Genomic DNA, 26,380 nt, shown 5'->3' with positions numbered 1-26,380 from the left:
TAGTGTGCCAATCGCTGGCTTGCAACTAGCGCACAAATCATTAGCTAGCAACTAGTTTGCTAACCGCTACCAAACAACAAGTGTGTTAGTCACTAATTGGCAAATAGCGTGCTAGTTGTCCAATGGCAATTAGTGCGCCAATCGCTACCAGGCATCTACCACGATAATATTAGCTAGCCTCTGACACAATGAACGCTATGTGGCAACTAGTGTGCTAATTGGTAGCTGGAAACCAGTGCACAAATTGATAGCTGGCAAATAGCATACTAATCACTAGGTGGCCATCAGTGTGCCTATTGCCAGCTATTGTGCTAATTACTGACTTACAGTTTGTGTGCTAACTGCTAGCTGGCAATTAGGGTGCTGATTGCAAGCTGCAAGCAGAGAGCTTAATAATCGCTAGCTGGCTACTAGTGTGCTAATTAAAAGCTGCCAACTAGTGCTAACTGGTAGTTAGCTTGCAAATTGCCAGCTAGCAGCTATTGTGCTAATTACTGTCAAACAACCAGTGTGATAATTGCTAGCCAGCATATCACACACTAATCACTAGCTGACAACTGTTTTGCTAATTGCTAACAGGCAACTAGTGTGCTAATTGCTAGCCTGCTATTAGTGTGATAATTTCAAACTAGCAATTAGTGTGCTCATCGCGAGCTGGCAGATAGCATACTAATTGTGAGCTGACAATGAGTGGGCTAATTGCTAACTGGTGACTATCGTGCATATAGCCAGCTGGCAGCTATTGTGCTAATTACTGACTTAAAACTAGTGTGCTGATCGCTATCTGCCAAATAGTCTGCTAAATGCTAGCTGACAACTAGTACGCTAATTCTTAACTGGTAACAAGCGTGCAAATTGCCAGCTGGCGGCTATTGTGTTAACTACTGATTAACAACGAGTTTGCTAATTGCTAGCTGGAAATTAGTGTGCTAATTGCTAACTGGTAACTAGTGTGCTGATATCTAACTGTCAACTAGTGTGCTAACTGCTAGCTGGCAATTAGTGTGCTGACTCCTAGCAGGTAATTAGCTTGCAAATTGCCAGCTGGCAGCTATTGTGCTAATTACTGACTAACAACTAGTGTGCTAATTGCTACCCAGTATATTGCATACTAATCACTAGCTTACAACTGTTTTGCTAATAGTTCACAAGCAACTAGTGTGCTAATTGCTGGTCGGCTATTAGTGTGATCATTTCAAACCAGCAGTTAGTGTGCTAATCGCCAGCTGGCAGATAGCATACTAATTGTGAGCTGACAACAATATGATAGTTTCTAACTGATAAATAGCGTGCATATTGGCAGCTGGCAGCTATTTTGCTAATTACTGACTTAAAACTAGTGTGCTCATCGCTTTCTGCCAAATAGTCTGCTGAATGGTAGCTAGCTGACAACTAGTGCGCTCATTTTTAACTGGTAACTAGCGTGCAAATTGCCAGCTGGCGGCTATTGTGGTAACTACTGATTAACACTGAGTGTGTTAATTGCTAGCTGGAAATTACTGTTCTAATTGCTAACTGGTAACTAGTGTGCTGATATCTAACTGTCAACTAGTGTGCTAACTGCTGGCTGGCTATTAGTGTGCTGATGGCTAGCTGGTAATTAGCTTGCAAATTGCCAGCTGGAAGCTATTGTGCTAATTACTGTCCAACAACTAGTGTGCTAATTGTTAGTCAACCTGTTACTTACAAATCACTAGCTGAAAACTGTTTTGCTAATAGCTAACAGGCAACTAGTGTGCTAATTTCTAGCCAGCTATTAGTGTGATCATTTCAAACTAACAATTACTGTGCTAATCGCCAGCTGGCAGATAGCATACTAATTGTGAGCTGACAATGAGTGGGATAATTTCTAACTGGTAACTAGCGTGCATATAGCCAGCTGGTAGCTATTGTGATTATTACTGACTTACAACTAGTGTGCTGATCGCTATCCGCCAAATAGTCTGCTAAATGCCAGCTGACAACTAGTACGCTAATTTCTAACTGGTAACTAGCGAGCAAATTGCCAGCTGGCAGCTTTTGTGTTAACTACTGACTAACAACGAGAGTGCTAATCGCTACCTGGAAATTAGCGTGCTAATTGCTAACTGGTAACTAGTGTGCGAATATCTCACTGACAACTAATGTGCTAACTGCTAACTGGCAATTAGTGTGCTGATGGCTAGCTGGTAATTAGCTTGTAAATTGCCAGCTGAAAGCTATTGTGCTATATACTGACTAACAACTAGTGTGCTTATTGCTAGCCAGCATATTACATACTAATCACTACCTGACAACTATTGTGTGTTTAATGCTATCAGCCAAATAGTCTGCTAAATGCTAGCTGCCAACTAGTACGCTAATTTCTAACTGGTAACTAGCGTGCAAATTGCCAGCTGGCGGCTATTGTGTTAACTACTGATTAACAATGAGTGTGCTAATTGCCAGCTGGAAATTAGTGTGCTAATTGCTAACTGGTAACTAGTGTGCTGATATCTAACCGTCAACTAGTGTGCTAATTGCTAGCTGGCAATTAGTGTGCTGACTGCTAGCAGGTAATTAGCTTGCAAATTGCCAGCTGGCAGCTATTGTGCTAATTACTGACTAACAACTAGTGTGCTAATTGCTAACTGGTAACTAGGTTGTATATTACCAGCTGGCAGCTATTGTGCTAATTACTGACTTACAATTTGTGTGTTGATTGCTATCCGCCAAATAGTCTGCTAAATGCTAGCTGACAACTAGTACGCTAATTTCTAACTGGTAACTAGCGTGCAAATTGCCAGCTGGCGGCTATTGTGTTCACTACTGACTAACAAAGGGTGTGCTAATTGCTAGCTGGAAACTAGTGTGCTAATTGGTAATTGGCAATTAGTGTGATAATTGCTAGTTGGTATCTAGTATTCTAATTTCTAACTGTCAACTAGTGTGCTAAATGCTAGCTGGCAGATAGCATACCAATTGTGAGCTGACGACTAGTGTACTAATTGCTCATTTGTAACCAGCATGCAAATTGGCAGCTGGCTGCTCTTGTGCTAATTGCTAGCTGGCAACTAGGGAGCCAATCGCTAGCTGGCAACCAGAATGCTAATTGCCAGCTGTCAACTCGCGGGCTAATCGTCAGCTGGCAGTTGGGGCCACCAATAGCTAGGTCGCTCCTAGAGTGCTAATGGCTAGCTAGCCTAACTGCGAGCATGAATACAGTAAGACAGTTAGTTCTTCCTAGGGTGGCAATCTTAAGAACATTTGTAGAGGAATATAAAAATGTGTCATCAACCATAAATGTCACGACGTGTGCAGACCCCCGAGGGAGCACAGACTCCCCGTTGAAGACCTCCACGTCGCCGCACCTCTCACCTTAACGAGTTCAAGACATCCTGACGGCAAACGAGCACATCGATCGCTTAAGCGTCGCTAAGCGCTAACGGCGAGGTTGCCGACGTTTCGCTGCGTTTCGCTTCTCCTGCAAAAGATCCCCTGAGATTACTTGTCAATCAAACACGCTGCCGAGGCCTTTTTTCCTCGCGCTTTCTGAAGGTGGCGATAGCTGCAGATGGTATCTGCTCATACAAGAAACACAGTCATGATGAGGAGAACATGGACACGTGAAACATGTCGCCAGAAGGAATGCATAGGAATTAGAAACATTCAGAAGGCTTCAAACTGATACAACGAGGACTACGATATCAATGCTGGCAATCCGGTCGGAGGCAAACGAGTCATACCTTCTCCCACTCTCGCTCCTTGTTGAGAACAATGACCACCAGCTTTGGACGTTCTTGGTACCCGTCTTCCGTGAAGGACAAGTCTCGGCCTTCCCACGTCACGTTCATCATGTACCTGAAGGACACAAAGGTGTGATCGCATCATATACAACTAGTCCGGGGTCTGACAGTTGTCATTTTGTCGCCATCTTTTGGCCAATGAATGTATCTCAACCATGAATTATACTTGCAAGAAATCAGCACAGTATGAACTTATATGGCCCAATCCAAACAACCTTCTCTAGTCATGGTGCAGAAAAAAACTGTCAACAAACATCCTGCTCATTAAACTTTGTGGATATTATAAATAATGCCCAATCAACATAACAAAATGTTGGACTCGATCCGGAATCGTGAGCTCCTCAAAAAAATAAAGTAAAAAGATATCCCAGATTACCCCAAATTTGTGTTTTTCCAGGTTGTTTTTGCCATTGAAAACGCATGGGCCATTTTATGAACTTGCACAACTCCCACATTTCTCACCTGTTTTTACCGTTCCAACTTCCACACACTCCACTCACCTCGGACAATCAAACTACCATTTTCTAAATTCAAAATATTCCAGGTATTCCCGTTTTTTTTCCAAAGCCCTATTTTCACCTCTTCCTTTTTACTCTTCACAGTCCACAGTTTTTAACCGTTTTTGACTTGGCCCTAGTGCGTGAATGTGAGTGTGAATGTTGTCTGTCTATCTGTGTTGGCCCTGCGATGAGGTGGCCACTTGTCCAGGGTGTACACCGCCCTCTGCCCGATTGTAGCTGAGATAGGCACCAGTGACCCCCCCCCCCCCCCCCTCCCCACGACCGCAAAAGGGAATAAGCGGTAGAAAATGGATGGATGGATGGACTTCTCACCTTCAAAACATTCCTCTCAATTGGGACAACAAAACTACCGTTTTTGTTTTCATACAGATTCCCGGTACTCCCAAAATTCCGGGAATTCTGAAATACCCGTTCTCAATTCAAACTATTACTATGTCAACATTTTTCAACCGATTCCAAAAATTCCAGCATTAACCAATTCATATTATCTAGGACATTTGTTGTATTGCCTATGTTTTAAAACAATATTGTTTTCCCCAAAATTTCCAGGAAATTCACATTTAAATGAATGGACACAATCATAGCTCTACAATGCCCAAAATTCTCAAAAAGTTGCATAATTTTTTACCCGATGCCGACCATTCAGCCATCCACCCACACTACTCTTCACATATTTCGATAGCAAAACAAAAGTCACGGTTTTCTGGTCATTTTCTCCCCATTTATAATGAACAAGAAACACACAAACTACTGCTTACCCCACATTTAAATGATAAATAAATGGGTTGTACTTGTATAGCGCTTTTCTACCTTCAAGGTCCTCAAAGCGCTTTGACACTACTTCCACATTTACCCATTCACACACACATTCACACACTGATGGAGGGAGCTGCCATGCAAGGCGCCAACCAGCACCCATCAGGAGCAAGGGTGAAGTGTCTTGCTCAGGACACAACGGACGTGACGAGGTTGGTACTAGATGGGATTTGAACCAGGGACCCTCGGGTTGCGCACGGCCACTCTCCCACTGCGCCACGCCAATTTGAACTGTTACTACATCAACACACTCCACTCACCTTGGACCACCAAACTACCATTTTCCAAGTTAAAAGAATTCCAGGAATTCCCACAATTCACGGTTTTCCCAAAGCCCTATTTTCACCTCTTCTTGGAAAGTTTTCACTGTCCACATTTTTCTAACTGTTTTTGACTACTCACCTTCAAAACATTTTTCTTAATTAGGACAACAAAACTACCATTTTCGTTTTCTTACAAATTCCCGGTTCTCTCGAAATTCCAGGAATTCTGAAATATCCATTCTCAATTCAAACTGTCCGTCAACATTTTTCAACCGATTCCAAAAATTTCAACACCAACCCATTCATGTCATCCTGTTATATTACCTATGTTCTCAGAAATTATTGTTTATCCCGAAATTTCCAGGAAATTCCCATTTAAATTGAGATTATCATAGTTCTACAATGCCCCAAATTTTCGAAAATGTTGCATAATTTTTTACCCGATTCCTACCTTTCAGTCGTCCACTCACTGTTTTTCACATATATTGAAGGCAAAACATGTTGTCCATTTCCCAAAATTCACGCTTTTCCAGAAATTTTCTCTGCATTGGCAATGAATGGAAAACATACAAACGACTTTATATCCCACATCTCTCATTCGATTTGAACCACTCCACCATCCACACACTCCACTCATCTTGGACAATCAAACAACTTTTCTCCAAGTCCAAAAGATTCGAGGAAGTCCCTGAATTCCCGTTTTTCCAAAGCCCTATTTTCACCTCTTTCTGGAATTTTTTGACAATCCTCATTTTTTTTACCGTTTTTTCCAAACATTCCTCTTAATTGGGACAACAAAACTACCATTTTTGTTTTTGTAGAAATTTCCGGTTCTCCCGAAATTCCAAGGAATTTGGAAATACCCATTCTCAATTCAAACTGTTACTACGTCAACATTTTTCAACCGATTCCAAAAATGTCAACACCCACCCATTCATATCATCTAGGACAGTTGTTTTATTACCTGTGTTTTCAAAAATTACAGTTTTTTCCTCAAATTTCCAAGAGATTACCATTTAAATGAATGGACAAAATCATAGTTCATGTACATAGTGATACCCCGCCCCCCCTATTAAAAGTTATATATCTTTTATTATTGAATATATCAAATGTGATGAATATTAAATGGACCACAATGGTCTTTTGGATTTTTGTGCCATCCATTTGCCTTTTTAAAACATTACGTGGATTCAATTCTTTAAGATGTTAATAAACTTTTCAATCAATCAATCAATCATAAAGTTTTCCAAAGCCCAAAATTCTTAAAAAATGTTGCATAATTTCTGACCTTTCAGCCGTCCACCCACACTGTTCTTCACATATACGAACGCAAAACATGTTGTCCATTTCCCCAAATTCCCGATTGTCTAGTAATTTTCTCCGCATTGGCAACGAATAGGAAACATACAAACGACTGCATATCCCACATCTCTCATTCGATTTGAACCATTTCAACATCCACACAGTGTACTCATCTTGGACAATCAAACTACCATTTTCCGAGTTGAAAAAGTTCCAGAAATTTTACCATAATTCCCTGTGTTCCAAAGCCCTATTTTCACCTATTCCTGGAAAGTTTTCACCGTCCACATTTTTCGAACCGTTTTTGACTACTCACCTTCAAATCATTTGTCTTAATTGGGACAACAAAACTGCCATTTTGTCTTTTCGTACAAATTCCAGCAATTCCAAAATATCCATTCTCAATTCAGACTGTTACTAAGTGGACATTTTTCAACTGATTCCAAAAATTTCAACGCCCACCCATTCATATCATTTAGGACAATTGTATCATGTTTTTTTTTTTTTTTCATTATTGGTTTGCCTAAAATTTCCAGTAAATCCCCATTTAAGTGAATTGACATAATCATAGTTCCACAATGCCCCAAATTCTCAAAAATGTTGCATCTTTTTTAACCTTTCAGCCGTTCACCCACAGTGTTTTTCCACATATATCGAACACAAAACATGTTGTCCATTTCCCAAAATCCTCGGTTTTCTGGTAATTTTTCTCCCCATCGCCAATGAACAGGAAACATACAGATGACTGCATATCCCACATCTCTCATTCGATTTGATCCGTTCCAACAGCCACACTACCCACTCACCCTGAACATTCAAGCCAGCATATTTTCCATCTCTGAAAATTCCCTAACTAAGGAATTTCTCTCCCATTGAAAAAAAATGGGCAATATACAAACCTCTACATATCCCAAATTTCTCAACCAATTCCAACCATTCCAACACCCACACACTCAACTCACCCTTGACATTCAAGCTTTTCAGTTCCACTCACAACTATTGACGCACTGCAAAAACTTAAATCGAAGTAATATTAAATATTTCAAATAAGGGTGATATTTTCTTGTTTTCTGTCTAAGATAATTCTTCTCACTAAGCAGATTTTATGTTAGAGTGTTTTACTTGTTTTAAAGGGGAAAATTATCACCTAACCTATGTAAGCGTCAATATATTCCTGATGTTGCAGAAAAAAGACCATAATTGTTTTTACCGATTTCCGAACTCTAAATGGGTGAATTTTGGCGAATTAAACGCCTTTCTATTATTCGCTCTCGGAGCGATGACGTCACATAGGTAGTCAATCAGCCATTTTCTCAAACGCATTACAAAAACCGAGTCGAATCAGCTCTGTTATTTTCTGTTTTTTCGACAGTTTTCCGTACCTTGGAGACATCATAACTCGTCGGTGTGTTGTCGGAGGGTGTAACAACACGATCAGGGACGGATTCAAGTTGATTTACTTGGAGTGTGCATCGATTAACACGGTATGCTAATCGTTTGGTCTGTACATTTTACCGGCGATGCTACGACAGACATGGCACAGAGATGTATGGATATACTGCGACACTCAAAGCAGATGCATTTCCAATGATTAAGTCAACGAAATCACAAAGGTGAGTTTTGTTGATGTTATTGACTTATGTGCTAATCAGACATATTTTATCGTGGATGACTGCCAGCTAATCGATGCTAACATGCTATTTAGGCTAGCTTTATGTACATTTGTAGCTATATTTGCATCCAGCCTTTCCCTCCACCCACATTTAATGCCACACAAACACTTACCAATCAACGGATTTAAGTTGCTCCAGTGTCAAAAGATGCGAAAGTCCCTCGTTTGGTCTGTTACGACAGACATGGCACAGAGATGTATGGATACCCTGCGACACTCCATCGTTGGTTAGAAGGCGATCGCCAAATAGCTTCAATAGCTATTCGCTCAATAGCTTCAGTTTCTTCTTCAATTTCGTTTTCGCTATCTGCCTGCATACTCCAACCATTTGTTTCAATACATGCGTAATGTATTGAATCGCTTAAATCGCTGAAATCCGAGTCTGAATCGGAGCTAATGTCGCTATATCTTGCTGTGCTATCCACCATGTTGTTTGTATTGGCATTACTAGATGACGTCACAGGAAAATGGACGAAGGATTTTTCAGATAGCGAAAATCAGGCACTTTAAAGCCCTTTTTCGGGATATTCCATGATGGGTAAAATTTTGAAAAAAAACTTTGAAAAATAAAATAAGCCACTGGGAACTGATTTTTATTGTTTTTAACCCTTTTGAAATTGTGATAATGTGCCCCTTTAAAGGGGAACATTATCACAATTTTGGAAGGTTTAAAACCAATAAACATCAGTTCCCAGTGAAAACCAATAAAAATCAGTTGTATTTTTTAAAGTTTTTTTCAAAATTTTACCGGTCCCGGAATATCCCTAAAAAAAGGTTTAAAGTGCCTTTTTTTCGCTCTCTGCGAAGACACTGTTCATTTTCTTGACGTCATACAGTGCTGCCAATACAAACAAACAATGGCGAATAGCACAGCAAGATATAGCGACATTAGCTCGGATTCAGACTCGGATTTCAGCGGCTTAAGCGATTCAACAGATTACGCATGTATTGAAACGGATGGTTGGAGTATGAAAGTATTGAAGAAGAAACTGAAGCTATTGAGCGAATAGATATTGACGCTATTCATAGCCATAGCATGGCCGAATAGCTGCGTTAGCATCGTCGGTAAAATGTGCGGACCAAACGATCAGGACTTTTGAATCTTGTGACACTGGAGCAACTTAAATCCTTGGATTGGTAAGTGTTTTTTTCCGCATTAAATGTGGGTAGAAGGAAACGTAATATAGTTGCAAATGCATCTGCAGGTTATCCATACATCGCTGTGCCATGTCTGCTTTAGCACTGCCGGTAAATAGCATGTTAGCATCAATTAGCGTAGCATGTTAGCATCGATTAGCTGGCAGTCAACATCACCAAACCTCACCTTTGTGATTTTGTTGACTTTATCGTTGCAAATGCATCTGCATCTGCAGGTTATCCATACATCTCTGTGTCATGTCTGTCATCGCTGGTTAAATGTGCAGACACTCCGGCACATTCAATGGGGGTCTGGCGGCAGATTTCTTGCCACTTTCGCATCTTCGGGCCAGTGGTGCAACTTGAATCCCTCCCTGTTAGTGTTGTTACACCCTCCGACAACACACCGACAAGGCATGATGTCTCCAAGGTTCCAAAAAATAGTCGAAAAAATGGAAAATAACAGAGCTGAGACCCGGTGTTTGCAATGTGTTGAAAATGTAAATGGCGGCTGTATTACCTCGGTGACGTCACGTTCTGACGCCATCGCCACAGAGCGATAAACAGAGAGGCATTTATTTTGCCAAAATTCACCCAATTAGAGTTCGGAAATCGGTTGAAAAAATATATGGTCTTTTTTCTGCAACATCAAGGTATATATTGACGCTTACATAGGTCTGGTGATAATGTTCCCCTTTAAGGCTTTTCCTCCTAAATTATCTCAGTAAGATATTACAGCTTGTTGCTGAGATTGTAATACCTATATTGAGTCAATCATGCTTGAAACTAGAATACCAACTGTTGCAAAGCTGTGTCATCAACTCTCACAAGTATAAAACACATTTTTTACAGGAATAATTTCTTACTTTAAGCATGAAAAAAAAAAATCATGCTGCCGAGCGCATATCATTATGTCAAGATAATGGCACTAGCATTTACTTAATTCAAGAATATTTTTCAACATACTGAACAAAAAGATCTCATTTTCTTTCTACCAAGAAAAGTGCACTTGTTATTAGTGAGAATATACTTATTTTAAGGTATTTGTGGGTTCATTGAGGTTAACTAATTTTACTTGTTTTGGAAAGCCTTGGCAAGCCGGATTTTCTTGTTCTATTAGCAGATAATTTTGCTTAGTTCAAATAAAATACCCCCTAATTTTTGTATTGTTTTTTCTTGCTTTTGAACACTGACATTTTGCAGTGCGCTTGGGCCACTCGCACACATTGGGCATGCACACACAATTCCTACCAGAATTGCAAATTCTAGTGTTATTTATGCATTTTTTATAAGTAGTATTTTTAGAATATACTTTGTGCAGTTAATAGCCAGCATTATTTAAAAATGTCCCGCTAGTTTCTTCAACGTTGTGTGAGAACTAAACCGTGACAGGATAGAAATGAGTACGAAAAAGTAGAAGCGGTGTGATTTATTTAATTTTTTATTTCATTATGTGTAAGCGTCTTTGAGTGCCTTTTAAAAGCGCTATATAACTAAAATGAATGATGATTATTATGATTATTAATACCCCATACAGTGGCTGTAATGAGTGAGCCACATGGCAGCTTCCATTAGCCAAGATGGAGGGCGATGGAAAGATATTTTTGGATGTACAGAGACCTCCGCATTAATCATGGCGGCCCTTCCTCACCCGCCCGCTCTTACCCCGTCTGTCAGGGCGCGGAAACGTAATATAGAACACGAAAACACTTGCTGAGTCTTTGGAAGGTCATAAATATAATGCTGAGCATCATACCCAGCTACCTAGGCTAAAAAAGTATAATCTGATATCAGGGATGGGCGATACGGCCTAAAATCTTTACCACAATTTATGTTGCACCCTACAGGGATGGAGTTATGATGCATTTTTGCCTCATTCCTGTGAGAATCCTGCGTGTGACTGAAGCATTAAGGAGTGGGGGTTGGTTCGTTTAACCACGACCAGTTGCTGTGTGCTTAAACAACTACCAGGTGGCGTCTGTGAGCAGATAATACTGTATCATCGCTTCCCTTTTCAGATTAATCAGATCTTCACTTGGCATTCTTCACCGACGCAGGCAAAAGCTAATCCAGACAGACTGCATATCACGCTATATTACATGGAATTTGAGTTGTAATAAAACTAAAGGTATTTCATATACTGCATATTTATATATGCATTACTTACGGTTGTAATGTTTACTCAAAAGTATTATTAATATACAAACTTCGTTTCCATATTTGTTGGGAAATTGTGTTAGATGTAAATATAAACGGAATGCAGTGATTTGCAAATCATTTTCAACCCATATTCAGTTGAATATGCTACAAAGACAACATATTTGATGTTCAAACTGATTAACAATTTTTTTTTGCAAAAAAAATCATCAACTTTAGAATTTGATGCCAGCAACACGTGACAAAAGAGTTGGGAAAGGTGGCAATAAATACTGATAAAGTTGAGGAATTCTCATCAAACACTTATTTGGAACATCCCACATGTGTGCAGGCTAATTGGGAACAGGTGGGTGCCATGATTGGGTATAAAAGCAGCTTCCGTGAAATGCTCAGTCATTCACAAACAAGGATGGGGCGGAGGTCACCACTTTGTGAACAAATGCGTGAGCCAATTGTCAAACAGTTTAAGAACATTTCTCAACGGTCTATTGCAAAGAATTTAGGAATTTCACCATGTACGGTCCGTAGTACCATCAAAAGTTTCGGAGAATCTGGAGAAATCACTGAACATAATCGATGATAAGACGGACCTTCGTTCCCTCAGGCGGTACTGCATCAAAAAGCGACATCAGTGTGTAAAGGATATCACCATATGGGCTCAGGAACACTTCAGAAAACCACCGTCAGTAACTACAGTTTGTCACTACATCTGTAAGTGCAAGTTAATACTACTATGCAAAGCCAAAGCCATTTATCAACGACACCGAGAAACGCCACCAGCTTTTCTGGGCCCGAACTTAGCTAAGATGGACTGCTGCAAAGTGGAAAAGTGTTCTGTAGTCTGGCGAGTCCACATTTCAAATTGTTTTTTGGAAACGATGAACGTCGTGTCCTCCGGACCAAAGATGAAAAGTACCATCAGGACTGTTCTAGGTGCAAAGTTGAAAAGCCAGCATCTGTGATGGTATGGGGGTGTATTAGTGCCCAAGGCATGGGTAACTTACACATCTGTGAAGGCACCATTAATGCTGAAAGGTACATACAGGTTTTGGAGCAACAAAAGTTGCCATCCAAGCAACGTTATCATGGACGCCCCTTCTTATTTCCGCAAGACAATACCAAGTCACTTGTTACAACAGCGTGGCTTCATAGTAAAAGAGTGCGGGTACTAGAATGGCCTGCCTGTAGTCCAGACCTGTCTCCCATTAAAAATATGTGGCACATTATGAAGCTTAAAATACCACAACGGAGACCCCGGACTGTTGAACAACTTAAGCTGTACATAAAAAAAGAATGGGAAAGAATTCCACCTGAAAACCTTCAAAAATGTGTCTCCTCAGTTCCCAAAGGTTTATTGAGTGTTGTTAAAAGAAAAGGTGATGTAACACAGTGGTGAACATGCCCTTTCCCAACTACTTTGGCACGTGTTGCAGCCATGAAATTCTAAGTTAATTATTATTTGCAAAAAAAAAAAAAAGTTTATGAGTTTGAACATCAAATATCTTGTCTTTGTAGTGCATTCAATTGAATATGGGTTGAAAAGAATTTGAAAATCATTGTATTCTGTTTATATTTACATCTAACACAATTTCCCAACTCATATGGAAACAGGGTTTGTACTTCCAGATGATATTCCACAATTTTTTTCTTAAATTTTCAACGCTGCGACTCGTAAAACGGTGCAGCTAGTCTTCTCTGACGACCATAATGCAAACAGTAAAAAAAACACAATAAAAACAAGTAAATACAATTAAAAGGTGTATCATTGTGTTTGCTACTGCGCCATCTTTTGGACAAGTTCGTTCACTACAGGTGTTGTGGGTTGAAAATGTACTTCTTGTTTTAATGTCTTGAACCGGGAGTAAAATTGTCAATATCTGCTCTTATGGAATCTTCATTCAACAGCCCAAGCAATGTTTGTGGGTTTTACAATATAACTAAAACATTTTTTACTTCCTAAAGTGTCCCATGTGTGAAAGTCTGTAGGAGTGTCTTCATGCATATTTGTACGTATTCTACACTTATAAAACGGTGCAGCTAATTGATTATTTTTTCTTCGCTGACGGCCATAAAATAAATAGCTATCCATCCATCCATCCATTTTCTACCGTTCGTACCTTTTGAGGTAGCGGGGGGTGCTGGAGCCCATCTCAGCTAGGTACACCACCTCATTGCAGCGCCAACACAGATAGACAGACAACATTCACACTCACATTCACACACTAGGGCCAATTTAGTGTTGCCAATACATTAAAAAAAAAAAAAAAACAAGCAGACACATTGAATAGGTGTCGTATTGTTGGTGCTATGGTGACATATTTTGGGCAAGTTCGCTTACTGCAGGTGCTGCAGATTCCTTTAATTTAGTGCTTTCAACCCAAAGTATCTGTTTTATAGACGTCTAAAGCGTTTCTACTTGTATGGTTTCTTCATTCATCACTCCACACAGCGTTTTGTAAGTTTTGCAATATAACTAAAACAATTTATACTTACTAAAACATCCCGTGTGTGATGTCTGCAGGAGTGTTTTCATGCATATTTGTACGTGCTATCAGAATATAATCAAGCTAGCGTTGTTAGCATTAGTTAATATGCCAACATGTTTACGAGTGTATTTATGTTAGTTTTATTAAAGGCCAACTGAAACCCACTACTACCGACCACGCAGTCTAATAGTTTATATATCAATGATGAAATATTAACATTGCAACACATGCCAATACGGCCGGTTTAGTTTACTAAATTACAATTTAAAATTTCCCGCAGAGTTTCTTGTTGAGAACGTCGCGGAATGATGACGCGTGCGCGTGACGTCACGGACTGTAGAGGACATATTAGCGCAGCACCATTTGCAGCTAAAAGTCGTCTCTTTTCATCGCGCAATCAAACAGTATTCTGGACATCTGTGTTGCTGAATCTTTTGCAATTTGTTCAATTAATATTGGAGAAGTCAAAGTAGAAAGACGGAGTTGGGAAGTTTTAGTCTTTAGCCACACAAACACAGTGTTTCTTTGTTTAAAATTCCCAGAGGTGAAGCTTTACTATGGATCAGGGCGGTCAAGCGAACATGGAACCCGACAACTTGATAACCGGCAGGTTTCGGTGAGAAAATTGTGATAAAAAGTCGCCTCTTACCGGAGATCAACTGACTTGCGCCGTCCATGCAGCTGCCTTCGACTTCCCTCAGAGACTCTGGACTCAAGACACCCGTGGACACACCCCTCGGACTATCAGGTACTATTAAATTCACTAGAACACTAGCAACACTATAGAAAGATAAGGGATTTCCCAGAATTATCCTAGTAAATGTGTCTAAAAAAATCTGAATCCGTCCCAATGCAATCGTTTTTTTTTTTTACTTTATTTTACATGTTTTATTATTTTTCTAGTCCTTTGCTATCAATATCATCATCCACAAATCTTTCATCCTCGCTCAAATTAATGGAGAAATTGTCGTTTTCTCAGTCCGAAAAGCTTTTGCTGCTGGAGGCTCCCATTAAAAACAATGTGAGGACGTGAGGAGCCCTCACCCTTGTGATGTCATCGTCTGCGACTTCCGGTAAAGGCAAGGCTTTTTTTATCAGCACCAAAAGTTGCAAACTTTATCGTCGATGTTCTCTACTAAATCCTTTCAGCAAAAATATGGCAATATCATAAAATGATCAAGTATGACACATAGAATGGACCTGCTATCCCCGTTTGAATAAGAAAATCTCATTTCAGTAGGCCTTTAACTTACAGTGGTATTCTTTTTGTATTGTTCCAGTTTCACAAATTCCTCAGTAAATAAACCCAAAACGTCACCGTAACCAAATATTAACATTGCTGTATGTTTACTTTTGAGCTAGCAGATTTGGTCACATTTTCAGTGGACCCATAATAAAAGCATAAAAGAACCAAATTTCATGACTTTTTTCCCTAATCACTCTGTCACAAAAAAATAAGAGTTGTAGAAATCATTGGAAACTCAAGACAATCATGACATTATGTTCTTTACAAAATATGTCTCTGCCAAAAATCCAATCGTTGTGTAAATATATTGACAAATAGAGGATGATTGTATAAGTTAAGAAGAGCAGGCAGCAGTTTACACATTCTCGTACATTTTATAACCAGCCATCTTGAAAAATGTCTCAACTTTAATCTCCGTGAAGGAGCCCAGAATTGTTTTTATTGAAATGTGTGCAATATTTCATACATTTTACTGCAAATGAGCATGGGATCCAAATATTGCTTATTGACTACTACTAATAAAAAAAAGAAAAAAAAGACATCGGTCGATCTCTATTGAGTCGTACGTCTTTTTGGTTTTATTGGTTGGAATCACTCCGAACAGACATGGTTGTTGCTAGGAAACCACGTTACAAGACTGTAAAATGACCTGGAAGTAAAGTGACTGCATAAACTGACATACATTACGTTATCCACCTCATCCATTTTCAATGTTTCCTCTCACTGCTTCATCCTTCTTTCTAGCCTCCATTAGCGCTGCTAACTCTCCATTCATTAGATGCTAATGAAAACAGGGGGCAGAGGTGGGCTGACAGTTAGGACGGGTATCAAGTAGCAATTTTATGTACTTATGTGTAATAGTACAAGTTAATTGTGTAAAATATATATATATCTTTTTATGTTTTTTTTAATTTTTTTATTTTTTTATTTAACATTTAAAAATGAGCTAATTATGATAACTGTGCTGACCGGTTCTTATATCTTGTCGTCCTGTCAAATTTGAGTCTCATTTGCAATGCAGTTGCAGTTGCACTTTCAAAACATTAGATGGCAGTACTGTACGGGCCAGTATCGGGCCGCGAGCGCCCCCCAGAGGTCTGTCAAAGAATATGTGCTTCTTAGCTGTACTGTAATACACTTTTCCGCCACTTAATTTAGGTTCGAAAAAAAAAAAAAAAAGTAAAAGTACCAATGATTGTCACACACACAATAGGTGTGTTAAAATCTGTCTTCTGCATTTGACCCATCCCCTTGATCAGCCCCTGGGAGGTCAGGGGAGCAGTGGGCAGCAGCGTGGTGGGGGGAAGTGTCGGGGGTTTGACTGATTCAACTTGTGATAATGCAATGAAAACAGGAGCACAGTACTGTTTATTTGTATTTGTTTTTTGATTTTACATTTTATATGTATGAAAGTTTTGTACAAATACACTTTGCTTCGTTGGTGTTGAAAATTGCGCCATTACTTTAATAATTACATTTTGTTATATATATATATATATATATATATATATATATATGTATATATATATATATATATATATATATATATATATATATAAATATGTATATGTATATATATATATATATATATACTTATTATATATATATAATGACTCTCCAATTGGGCCCAGTTGGAGACTCTTTGCAACGAGCCGGGCGCGACGAGTCTGCAACCAGGTGTGATGATTCTGCAACGGGGTGTGACGAGTCTGCAACCGGGGCACGATGAATCTACAACCAGGCAACCTGGCTTGACAAATCTCCAACCGGGTGTAACGAGTCTCCAACTGGGTGCGACGAGTCTTCCACCTGGCGCGTGATGAGTCTGCAACCAGGGCGCGATGTGTCTGCAACCAGGGCGCGACGAGTCTGCAATTGGGCACGACGAGTCTGCAACTGGGTGCGATGAGTCTGCAGTCGGGCACGAAGAGTCTGCAACCTGGGCACAACAAATCTCCAACCGGGTGCGACGAGTCTCCAAATGGGTGCGACAAGTCTTCCACCTGGCGCGCTATGAGTCTGCAACCGGGGCACGATGTGTCTGCAACCAGGGCGCAACGAGTCTGCAACTGGGTGCGACGAGTCTGCAGTCGGGCACGAAGAGTCTGCAACCTGGGCGAGACAAGTCTGCAACCGGGCGTGACAAATCTCCAACCGGGTGCGACGAGTCTCCAACTGGGCGCAACGAGTCTGCAACCAGGCGCGAAGAGTCTGCAACCGGGCACGACGAGCCCGGTGCAATGAGTCTGCATCTGGGCGCGACAAGCCCGGTGCGATGAGTCTGCAGCCGGGCGCAACGAGTCTGCAACCGGGCAAGAAAAGTCTGCAAACAAGCATGACGAGTCTGCAACCGGGTGCGACAAGTCTCCAACCGGGTGCGACGAGTCTCCAATTGGGCGCAACGAGAGTCTGCAACCGGGCACGACGAGCCCGGTGCAATGAGTCTGCAACTGGGTGCGACAAGCCCGGTGCGATGAGTCTGCAGCCGGGCGCGACGAGTCTGCAACCGGGCACGAAAAGTCTGCAAACAAGCATGACGAGTCTGCAACCGGGTGCGACAAGTCTCCAACCGGGTACGACGAGTCTCCAACTGGGCGCAATGAGAGTCTGCAACCGGGCACGATGAGCCCGGTGCAATGAGTCTGCAACCGGGTGCGACAAGCCTGGTGCGATGAGTCTGCAGCCGGGCGCGACGAGTCTGCAACCGGGCACGAAAAGTCTGCAAACGGGCACGACGAGTCTGAAAGTGGGTGCGACAAGTCTCCAACTGGGCACAACGAGAGTCAGCAACCAGGAGCGAAGAGTCTGCAACCGGGCACGATGAGCCCGGTGCAATGAGTCTGCAACTGGGTGCGACAAGTCTGCAACAAAGTTATTGAAATATGGCACCATTTGGATTTTAGTACCAACGGGAATCGGTCGGTGCCAATAAAAGTACCGTATTCGATACCCAGCCCCGGTTGAGAGTGGCGAATGGGCACCCCGAGAATTAAGAGGGCAAATTTAGCGGGGAAGGCAGAAGGAGAAGAAGAGGGAAAAGTCTGACGAGAGAAGCTTGAACGGATTCAGGATAAAAATATCCTCAGTCTTATTGTGTCCTCCTTTCCTCCTGCTTGGGAGTCAGAGGGTGCGGAGGATGGGAGGGCAGCGTCACCAGCACAGACAGAACACCTATTATTATTTTAATACCGCTCCTACGGATGCAGCACACAGGAGCCGGCAGAATATTTTTGAGGCACGAATGTGGGGAAATGGCAGCCGACCGAAATGTTTCACGAGACAGGAAGTGACGTCCCCCGGTGTGAAGTTGTCACCGCCGCTGAGACTGTCTTTCCCTGATACATGTAAGTACTTTGAAGACACAGGAGCAGCGTCCTTAAACACACTTGGTTTAATGAGGAATTGTTTCAGGAGGGAATTACAGATCAGATACGACTTCATCTTCACCCTCTGAGCTTTTCAAATACAGGTAGTCTGGTTTTTATCAGGGCGAGAGCTGCCAATCATACACCAATTACAGTGTAAGTTACTGGAAATGTACCGCAGAGCTCTTATGTTTTTAATAATCCCATAAGCTGACGGCGTGGACAGCTCGGCGGTCTTGAATGCAGCCTTATGTTTTCCATAAATAAGCTCCATCCTTCCCCCCATTCTCCGGATTACCCCGGTTTGTAGCTGCCGAGTGGTATGTGGAGCACACAGAAGCTGCAAGGACACTTCAGGTTACGCATATCGGCATTGGTTGAATCCACAAACCTATTTGAACGTCAATACTATCCATTTTATGAACCCCTGCTTTAGAACTTTTGGGTTAATGAACCTTGAGATGGTGCCTAATGTGCCTCCGTGTAAGAACCATGTCTCGGTGTAGCAACACTTCATTCATTCATTTTGTGTGTCTTCCATTTTGATGACATCACTTCCTGTGCGGTACAGTACGGATCCCGTTTAGGCAGTCCATTGCTCGGTTCAAAATTCTCAGTGCTTCAAAGTGCGTTTCTTTACTTGCCATTCACCAAGTTTTGCCTATTTTGATTACTCAATGAAAGTCCAAACCAGCCTGGAGAGAAAAAGGGAATTACTGTGGACTGAATGAGGAGCTGCACTATTTTTTATGGACAGGTATATTTTTATGAGAAACAAGAACATACATTTGTTATTTTTGGCTTTTTTTTTTTTACAATTTTGCACTTCAAGTATTTATATAATGTAGTAACAGACACCTTCATAACAATATGTATTATGTACAATATACACACTGCAAATATATATATATATATATATATATATATATATATATATATATATATATATATATATATATATATATAATGTAGTAATAGACACCTTTATAAGAATATGTAATATGTACAATATACACACTGCGAGTATTTATATATATATATATATATATATATATATGTATAATGTAGAAAACAGACACCTTTAAAACAACAATAATGATGTACAATATACACACTGCAAGTATATATATATTGTAGTAACAGACACCTTCATAACATTATGTAGTATGTACAATGTACACACTGCCGGTATATATATATATATATATATATATATATATATATATATATATATATATATATATATATATATATGTACATTGTACATACTACATAATGTTATGAAGGTGTCTGTTACTACAATATATATATACTTGCAGTGTGTATATTGTACATCATTATTGTTGTTTTAAAGGTGTCTGTTTTCTACATTATACATATATATATATATATATATATATATATATATATAAATACATATATATATATATATATATATATATATGTAGGTGTGGGAAAAATCACAAGACTACTTCATCTCTACAGAACTTTTCATCATGAGGGCTTCCCTCAAGATCTCCTGATGATTGAGGGAACCCCTCATGAAACAGTTCTGTAGAGATGAAGTAGTCTTGTGATTTTACCCACACCTACATATTGCGCTCTACCACGGTATCGAGCACTATTCTCTGGATAATCCAATATATATATATATATATATACACTTTCATAACAATATGTACAATATACACACTGCAAGTATGTATATAATGTAGTAACAGACACCTACATAACAATATGTAATATGTACAATAAACACACTGCGAATTTATATATATATATATATATATATATATTTCTTATATATATATATATTTATATATATATATATATATGTAATAACAGACAGCTTCATAACAATATGTAATATGTACAATATAAACACTGCGCATGTATGTATATTAAATGTAGTAACAGACATCTTCTTAGCAATATGTAATATGTATAATATTTTCCCTATTTTGGTCACTTTAGTCGTTGCCAGAAATGACTTCCTCCGTGCATTGATTTCTGTTTTCAAAGCAAGGCACTTTTGACATCCGGCAACAATGGTGTTTTTCTATTTTCGGAAACGAACAGGGGTGTGTTTTAATCATGGCAGACTTGGTAATAAACAATTAAGAAAACTGTTTTTGAACAAATTATGATTCACAACCTTGGATTTTGATGAACTACTGCTTCTACAAGCAAGCACAAAATAAGAGTGAAACGTTGGAGCAGACAGAAGCTGAGAGAGTGAGGTGAAAGTGACTTGAAACTTCAAAATGTGAAATTTAAAGCCATGCTATTTGACGTAAATGGAGTGCTTACACAAATAATCCAGAAAAAAAATGTCCCCGGCCAGCTGGACCACACAGACAACTGTCCATGGAGTGAGTCACACTTTGTATTGATCATGATACACGCAGCACATCGTGTGTGTTAGTACAACTACAGTACATACAGTGTCTGGCTAACTGTGTGCAAACAAAAAATGAAATTGTACTTAAAAGATACTCTAATATAATTTTTCACATTTTTCACTCAGTACAGATTGGTGTCCTTTCACAGTGTTGTGCATTACAAACGCATTACGTATTGACGTAGGAGCTATCTTATTTATTTCGGTAGTTAGCTTTTACGGCTAATACCGTAGCTCGCGGGTTTGTTACTATATGAGAAAAATACTTCCCCAGTGTTCACTCATACAATAACAATGTTGTACAGTTTGGTTATTATACAGGTTACAGAACGTAAATGAAGTATTGTTGAAAGTTTTTGAATGTATTTTTTTTATCGTGATTTAGAGGTAGAATTGATTGCTACCATTAGCGCCATTGCCAGCCATCAATAAATAATTTTTCAAGTTAAAAAGTGAACATTTTGACGTTTACTTTTGAAATTTTTTTTGTAATTATTACTGTATCAACATGGTTGTTCGCGTTTTTAAGAGTGCCAAAGGGACTTTTTTGCGTGCGTGAGTGTGTGTTTGCGTGTGTGCGTGCGTGCGTGTGTGCGTGCGTGTGTGTGTGTGTGTGTGTGTGTGTGTGTGTGTGTGTGTGTGTGTGTGTGTGTGTGTGTGTGGCAAAAGACAGGAATATTTAGCTCTCTGATTAGTGCCCAGGAGCAGGTGAGTGTCCCGAACACTAATCAGAGGCAGGTGAAACGAATCAGCACCCATGGAAACTTAAACACAAACCTAGGGGTGCTGAAAACAGAACTGAGGTAGTCAAACTAACAGAACAAAACATGATCCAGGCAAGGGATCATAACACGTACACAATATTGACATCCTATAGTTATATTTTGATAAACAATCATAAATGAATCTTCCAGCACGTACACAATGTTGATATCTATAGTTATATTTTGATAAATGAATCTTTCAGCACATACACAATGTTGACATCTATAGTTATATATTGATAAAAAATCATAAATTAATATTCCATCACATACTTGATGTTGACATCTCTAGTTATATTTTGATAAACAATCATAAATAAATCTTTCAGCACGGACACAATGTTGACATCTATAGTTATATTTTGATAAACAATCATAAATGATTTTTTCAGTTGTAGACCATGCTTTTCCAAGTTCCATCTGTTTTGTCGTGTAGAATGATGTCTGGAGCACAATGGTTCCATATGTCTGGGAACTCGACCAATGTATAATCTTTGATATCACCCGACAAATCTTTTTTTAATTAAGTTTAGGGATCTATTGTATAGTTTGACTTTTCTCCTTGTATCTCATTTTTGCAGGAAGATGTAAGCCTCATTTGTAGTCAGATAGTTTGTGCACTGCTTGCTGTACAATAGCAATCTTGGCTTGGTCAACCACCACCGCTTTTGAAAAGAAGTCACTTGTAAACAAGCAATACAAATACAAACAATTTGTGAACATATTGAGGATATTAATTGGAAGCAAATTATTTCTTACGTCAGAAATGCCATTACGATTGGTTTTATGGGTATTAGCCCAGTTCTCTACACAGTGGCTCATATACGACAAGACAAGAGTACAATAAACAGCAGGTTCTTTCATGTTCTCATGACTGATATTGACTTAGCCATCTTGTTTTTAACACATTTAACGCTGCTTGCGACTGCAACTTGCTCCTGTTTGCGGCTGACTCGGCTCTCCTTGTCTCAGACAGGGACAAGGTGCAGGTTGAAAAGGCTCTGAGCTCAGAGTTGAATAAGATCTGCACCTGGATCAATGACAACCAACTATCAATACAACTGGGTATAACCAAATCCATCCCTTTTGGGTCAAATCCCAACCAAACAAAAGCAGGATGACCTATCCTGGCTGCATCCTAGAGGTTCATTTCTCTAGTGTAAAAATGACTACTAAGGTAGTGAATAAAATTAAGCAATCAATTAGGTTCCTACATAGGGACGCCCCGCTGGTGGGTAGAGATACACTGAAGACTTACTCAACACCACTTTGACTCAACCCTCCCGATTTTCCAGGGAGACTCCCGAATTTCAGTGGCTCTCCCGAATATCTCCAAGGGCAACCATTCTACCGGATTTCTCCCGATTTCCACCTGGACAACAATACTGGGGGCGTGACTTAAAGGCATTGCCTTTAACGTACTCTCTCACCTGAAACCTTCACCCCTTAACATCTGCATGCTCTCCAGGCGTCCGCTTTTCCTCCATATTAACAGTGTACCGGCCCAGTCATTTTGTAATCTAGCGTTGGAGGGGTTAAACACTAAACTTTGCTCGGAGATGTCAAGAAACACTGACACGTTGTATTATCTGTTAACTGGTTTTAATGATAATTTAAGGCATACTTGGTAAACAGCCATACATATCGCACTGATGGTGTGACAAATACCCACAATACCTTGCAGTACTAACTCTTCCGGGACGCTACGATAACATCTACGGCTTATGGAGCTCAGTGAACAACTGCACACACAACAAGAAGAAGACGAAGCAGAAGAACGAAGAAGAGACATGGCGACGACGAGTAAGAAAAAGAAATACGCCTCCAAGCTCTAAAATATGGTCGGAAAAAGAATTTCATTTCATCCAGAAAAGCTTGAAGAGGAAGGGGTATGCTGCCTGCACCTCAACCCCATCCACTCAACCCCCAACACCCTCTATCTCCCGCATTCAGAGGTCCCAAGTTTGGCAAGCATGCTTTGACTATGGAGTCCATGCCTGGTACCGTGACTCCTCAAAGGCCCTCAAAACCAAGCTCCAGACAGCCCAACCAAAACAAACTGATTCGGCTTTTACCCCACCTTCCATCTCGGGCTCACATCACCGTTTCCTTAGCATGGTGTAGCTATTGGCTGCATCCTATAGGCTCATCTCTCCAGCGTAAAAATGACTAAGGTAGTTAATAACATTAACCAATTAATTAGTTTCCTACATAGGGTCGCCCCGCTGGTGGGTAGAGATACATTGAAGACTCATTCAACCCCACTTTGACTATGGAGTCCAAGCTCCAGACAGCTCAAAACAAACTGATAAGGCTTTTACCCCAACTTCCATCTAGAGCTCACCTGACTATTTCCTTAGCGTGGTATGGCTCTTGGTAGCCGACAGAGTACAACTTTTCGCAATTGGCCTGGTGTACAAGATACACTATACCACTAAAATACCCAGGTACCTGTCCAAATTCTTCCAACACATAAAATATTGTAGCATCCAGAAGAAGTGCACACAAAGTCTGACGCTCTTTTTTTAAACGTTTATTGAGCAACCTATCTAACACAGCTCAACTTATCTTGTTCCTTCCACATGCATGTCTATCCTCATTTCTTATTTCCGCAGCAACAACAGTTACTCCTTCTTCGTCAATCACCTTACAGGCGTGCTATGTTCACAACAATAGGAATTCTGAATATCACTCACTAAAGAACACAGCATCAACTTCAGCAGGTCGTTACAATATGTTCACCACTACAACACCAGGGGTAGTTCTACAAATCCTGTCTAAAATCAATACCACCAATATGTGAAACTCCCTAATAATTGCCATAAAGGTGTGTAAAACCCTTACTTCCTTCAAAGCCGCTTCAAAAAGCCACCAACTGGGAACAGACAAAGCCTTTTACTACCTTTTGGATTTTAAATCTTCATTTATTTTATTTTTTTGTAGTATTGTTTTTTCTTTGAAACACTTTCTGCATAGTACTTTTGTGGAGAGACGCAGCCGACGGGCCGACAGCGGGCTGAGAGAAACGGTCCTGACCAAGATGGAGGCCAGGAAGCTGGGCATGCGGCGGACAGGAGAGGCGTGACTCACGCAGCAGCAATCTGTGTCAGGTGCGTACAACACACACCTGCTCAGAATCTTTCCATCTGCTGCTGCAGCAGCATAAGAAGGGCGAGGGAGGAATGATCATGGCAGAGTTAGGAGAGGAACAACCCGGCACGAAAGACCACGAGAGCGACAACAGAGACCAGTCCAAAGATGCCTCCCCACGGCAGACGCAGCAACCGGCAACCGAAAGGCGGGCGGAGACGAGTAGGACCGGAAGTCGTGCTAAAAATTGGCGCGATCGGCGGAAACAAAGGCACATTTATTGAAATAATAAATGAGTGTCAACCCTGCTACCATGCGTCTTGCATCGATGGTCACGGCAACCCGTACAAGGACGGCAGGAAGTCTGTCACAACTGTGTTATATCTGTACGTTTTTCAATGTAATATGAGTTAAAAAAGGATTGCAATTGAAAAAAGCTCAGGCTTTCTTGAATAATCTCCTTTTAGTTGACCAGTAAATCCATACAGTCATGGAACTGTACCCTTTCCTTTGTGAATTCTAATAAATTGTTCAAACAATCAATCAACGCAGTTCATGATCGAGAGTGACACCAAAAACGTTGTATTTTTCGACCTGTTCTATTATTTAGTGATTTGTCGTCAGTTTTGGTTCAGTAAGAATCATTTTATAGTTTATTGTTTTCTTTCACTTTTCTAATTCCAATAGCTCAGTAACTGTTGGAAGTTTTTACCCGGGGACAGATTTTTTTGTGCCACCTGCAAAGAGTTCTAACTCAAGCCTTTTGAAGATGAAACACAGGTCAAGAGAAAAACAGGCTTGCCCAGTACTGACCCCTAGGGGGCACCACACATAATGCCCCTGAGGGAATAATCACACTCTCCCAAGTGGACTAACTGTTGTTTGTGACACAGGTACCATTTCAACCACTGAATTTCAATCACTTTTTCCTGATCCAATTTCTTCACGGCATAATAACCTCAAAATAAAGACAACTTTAGATTATATTCTTTGTTTCACTTTGGCCCAAAAAAATAGAAAAGCACATTCTGAAAATGTACACATTGCAAATATTCCTCTTAGCAAATCATTTCAAGACAGTTGAAAATTCAGAGAAAAAAAAATGGTGCATTATCAAAAAACCGCAGAGAACACAATAAACTTATACTTTGACTAAGTGTATTTACAAAGCCATTAAACTTTAAACACTTATTGTTTCAGCATGCTCATGTTTGTAGTTTATTAAAAATGTGTGTGGAAAAGCAACCGAGTCTTTCCTCAAACCGCTGCATTCGTGGCATCCGCAACTGCCGCAAAACATTCATGTATCACCATTCCAATATTACATTTATAATATAAACTAGAAAATGCCAATGGGAATGTTGATGGTCCTGCTATCTGTACTAGGGGTTTCTGG

At 40.2% G+C, this 26,380-nt stretch overlaps 1 protein-coding gene across 3 annotated transcripts in view; it reads right to left on the bottom strand.

The window, feature by feature from the left end:
• grin2aa (glutamate receptor, ionotropic, N-methyl D-aspartate 2A, a) overlaps positions 1 to 26,380 on the bottom strand; it is a 472,867-nt gene that overhangs the window by 159,861 nt on the left and 286,626 nt on the right. For all 3 annotated transcript variants that reach the window (XM_061905858.1, XM_061905859.1, XM_061905856.1), the window contains one exon: positions 3,705 to 3,819. In XM_061905858.1, the coding sequence (XP_061761842.1) occupies positions 3,705 to 3,819 (115 nt within the window). The remainder of the gene's footprint in view (positions 1 to 3,704; positions 3,820 to 26,380) is intronic.

Source organism: Nerophis ophidion, linkage group LG07 (assembly GCF_033978795.1).
Source record: "Nerophis ophidion isolate RoL-2023_Sa linkage group LG07, RoL_Noph_v1.0, whole genome shotgun sequence".
Classification (NCBI taxonomy): Eukaryota; Metazoa; Chordata; class Actinopteri; order Syngnathiformes; family Syngnathidae; genus Nerophis; species Nerophis ophidion.
The sequence above is the reverse complement of the archived record's forward strand: the minus strand, read 5'-3'. Positions and strand labels throughout refer to the sequence as shown.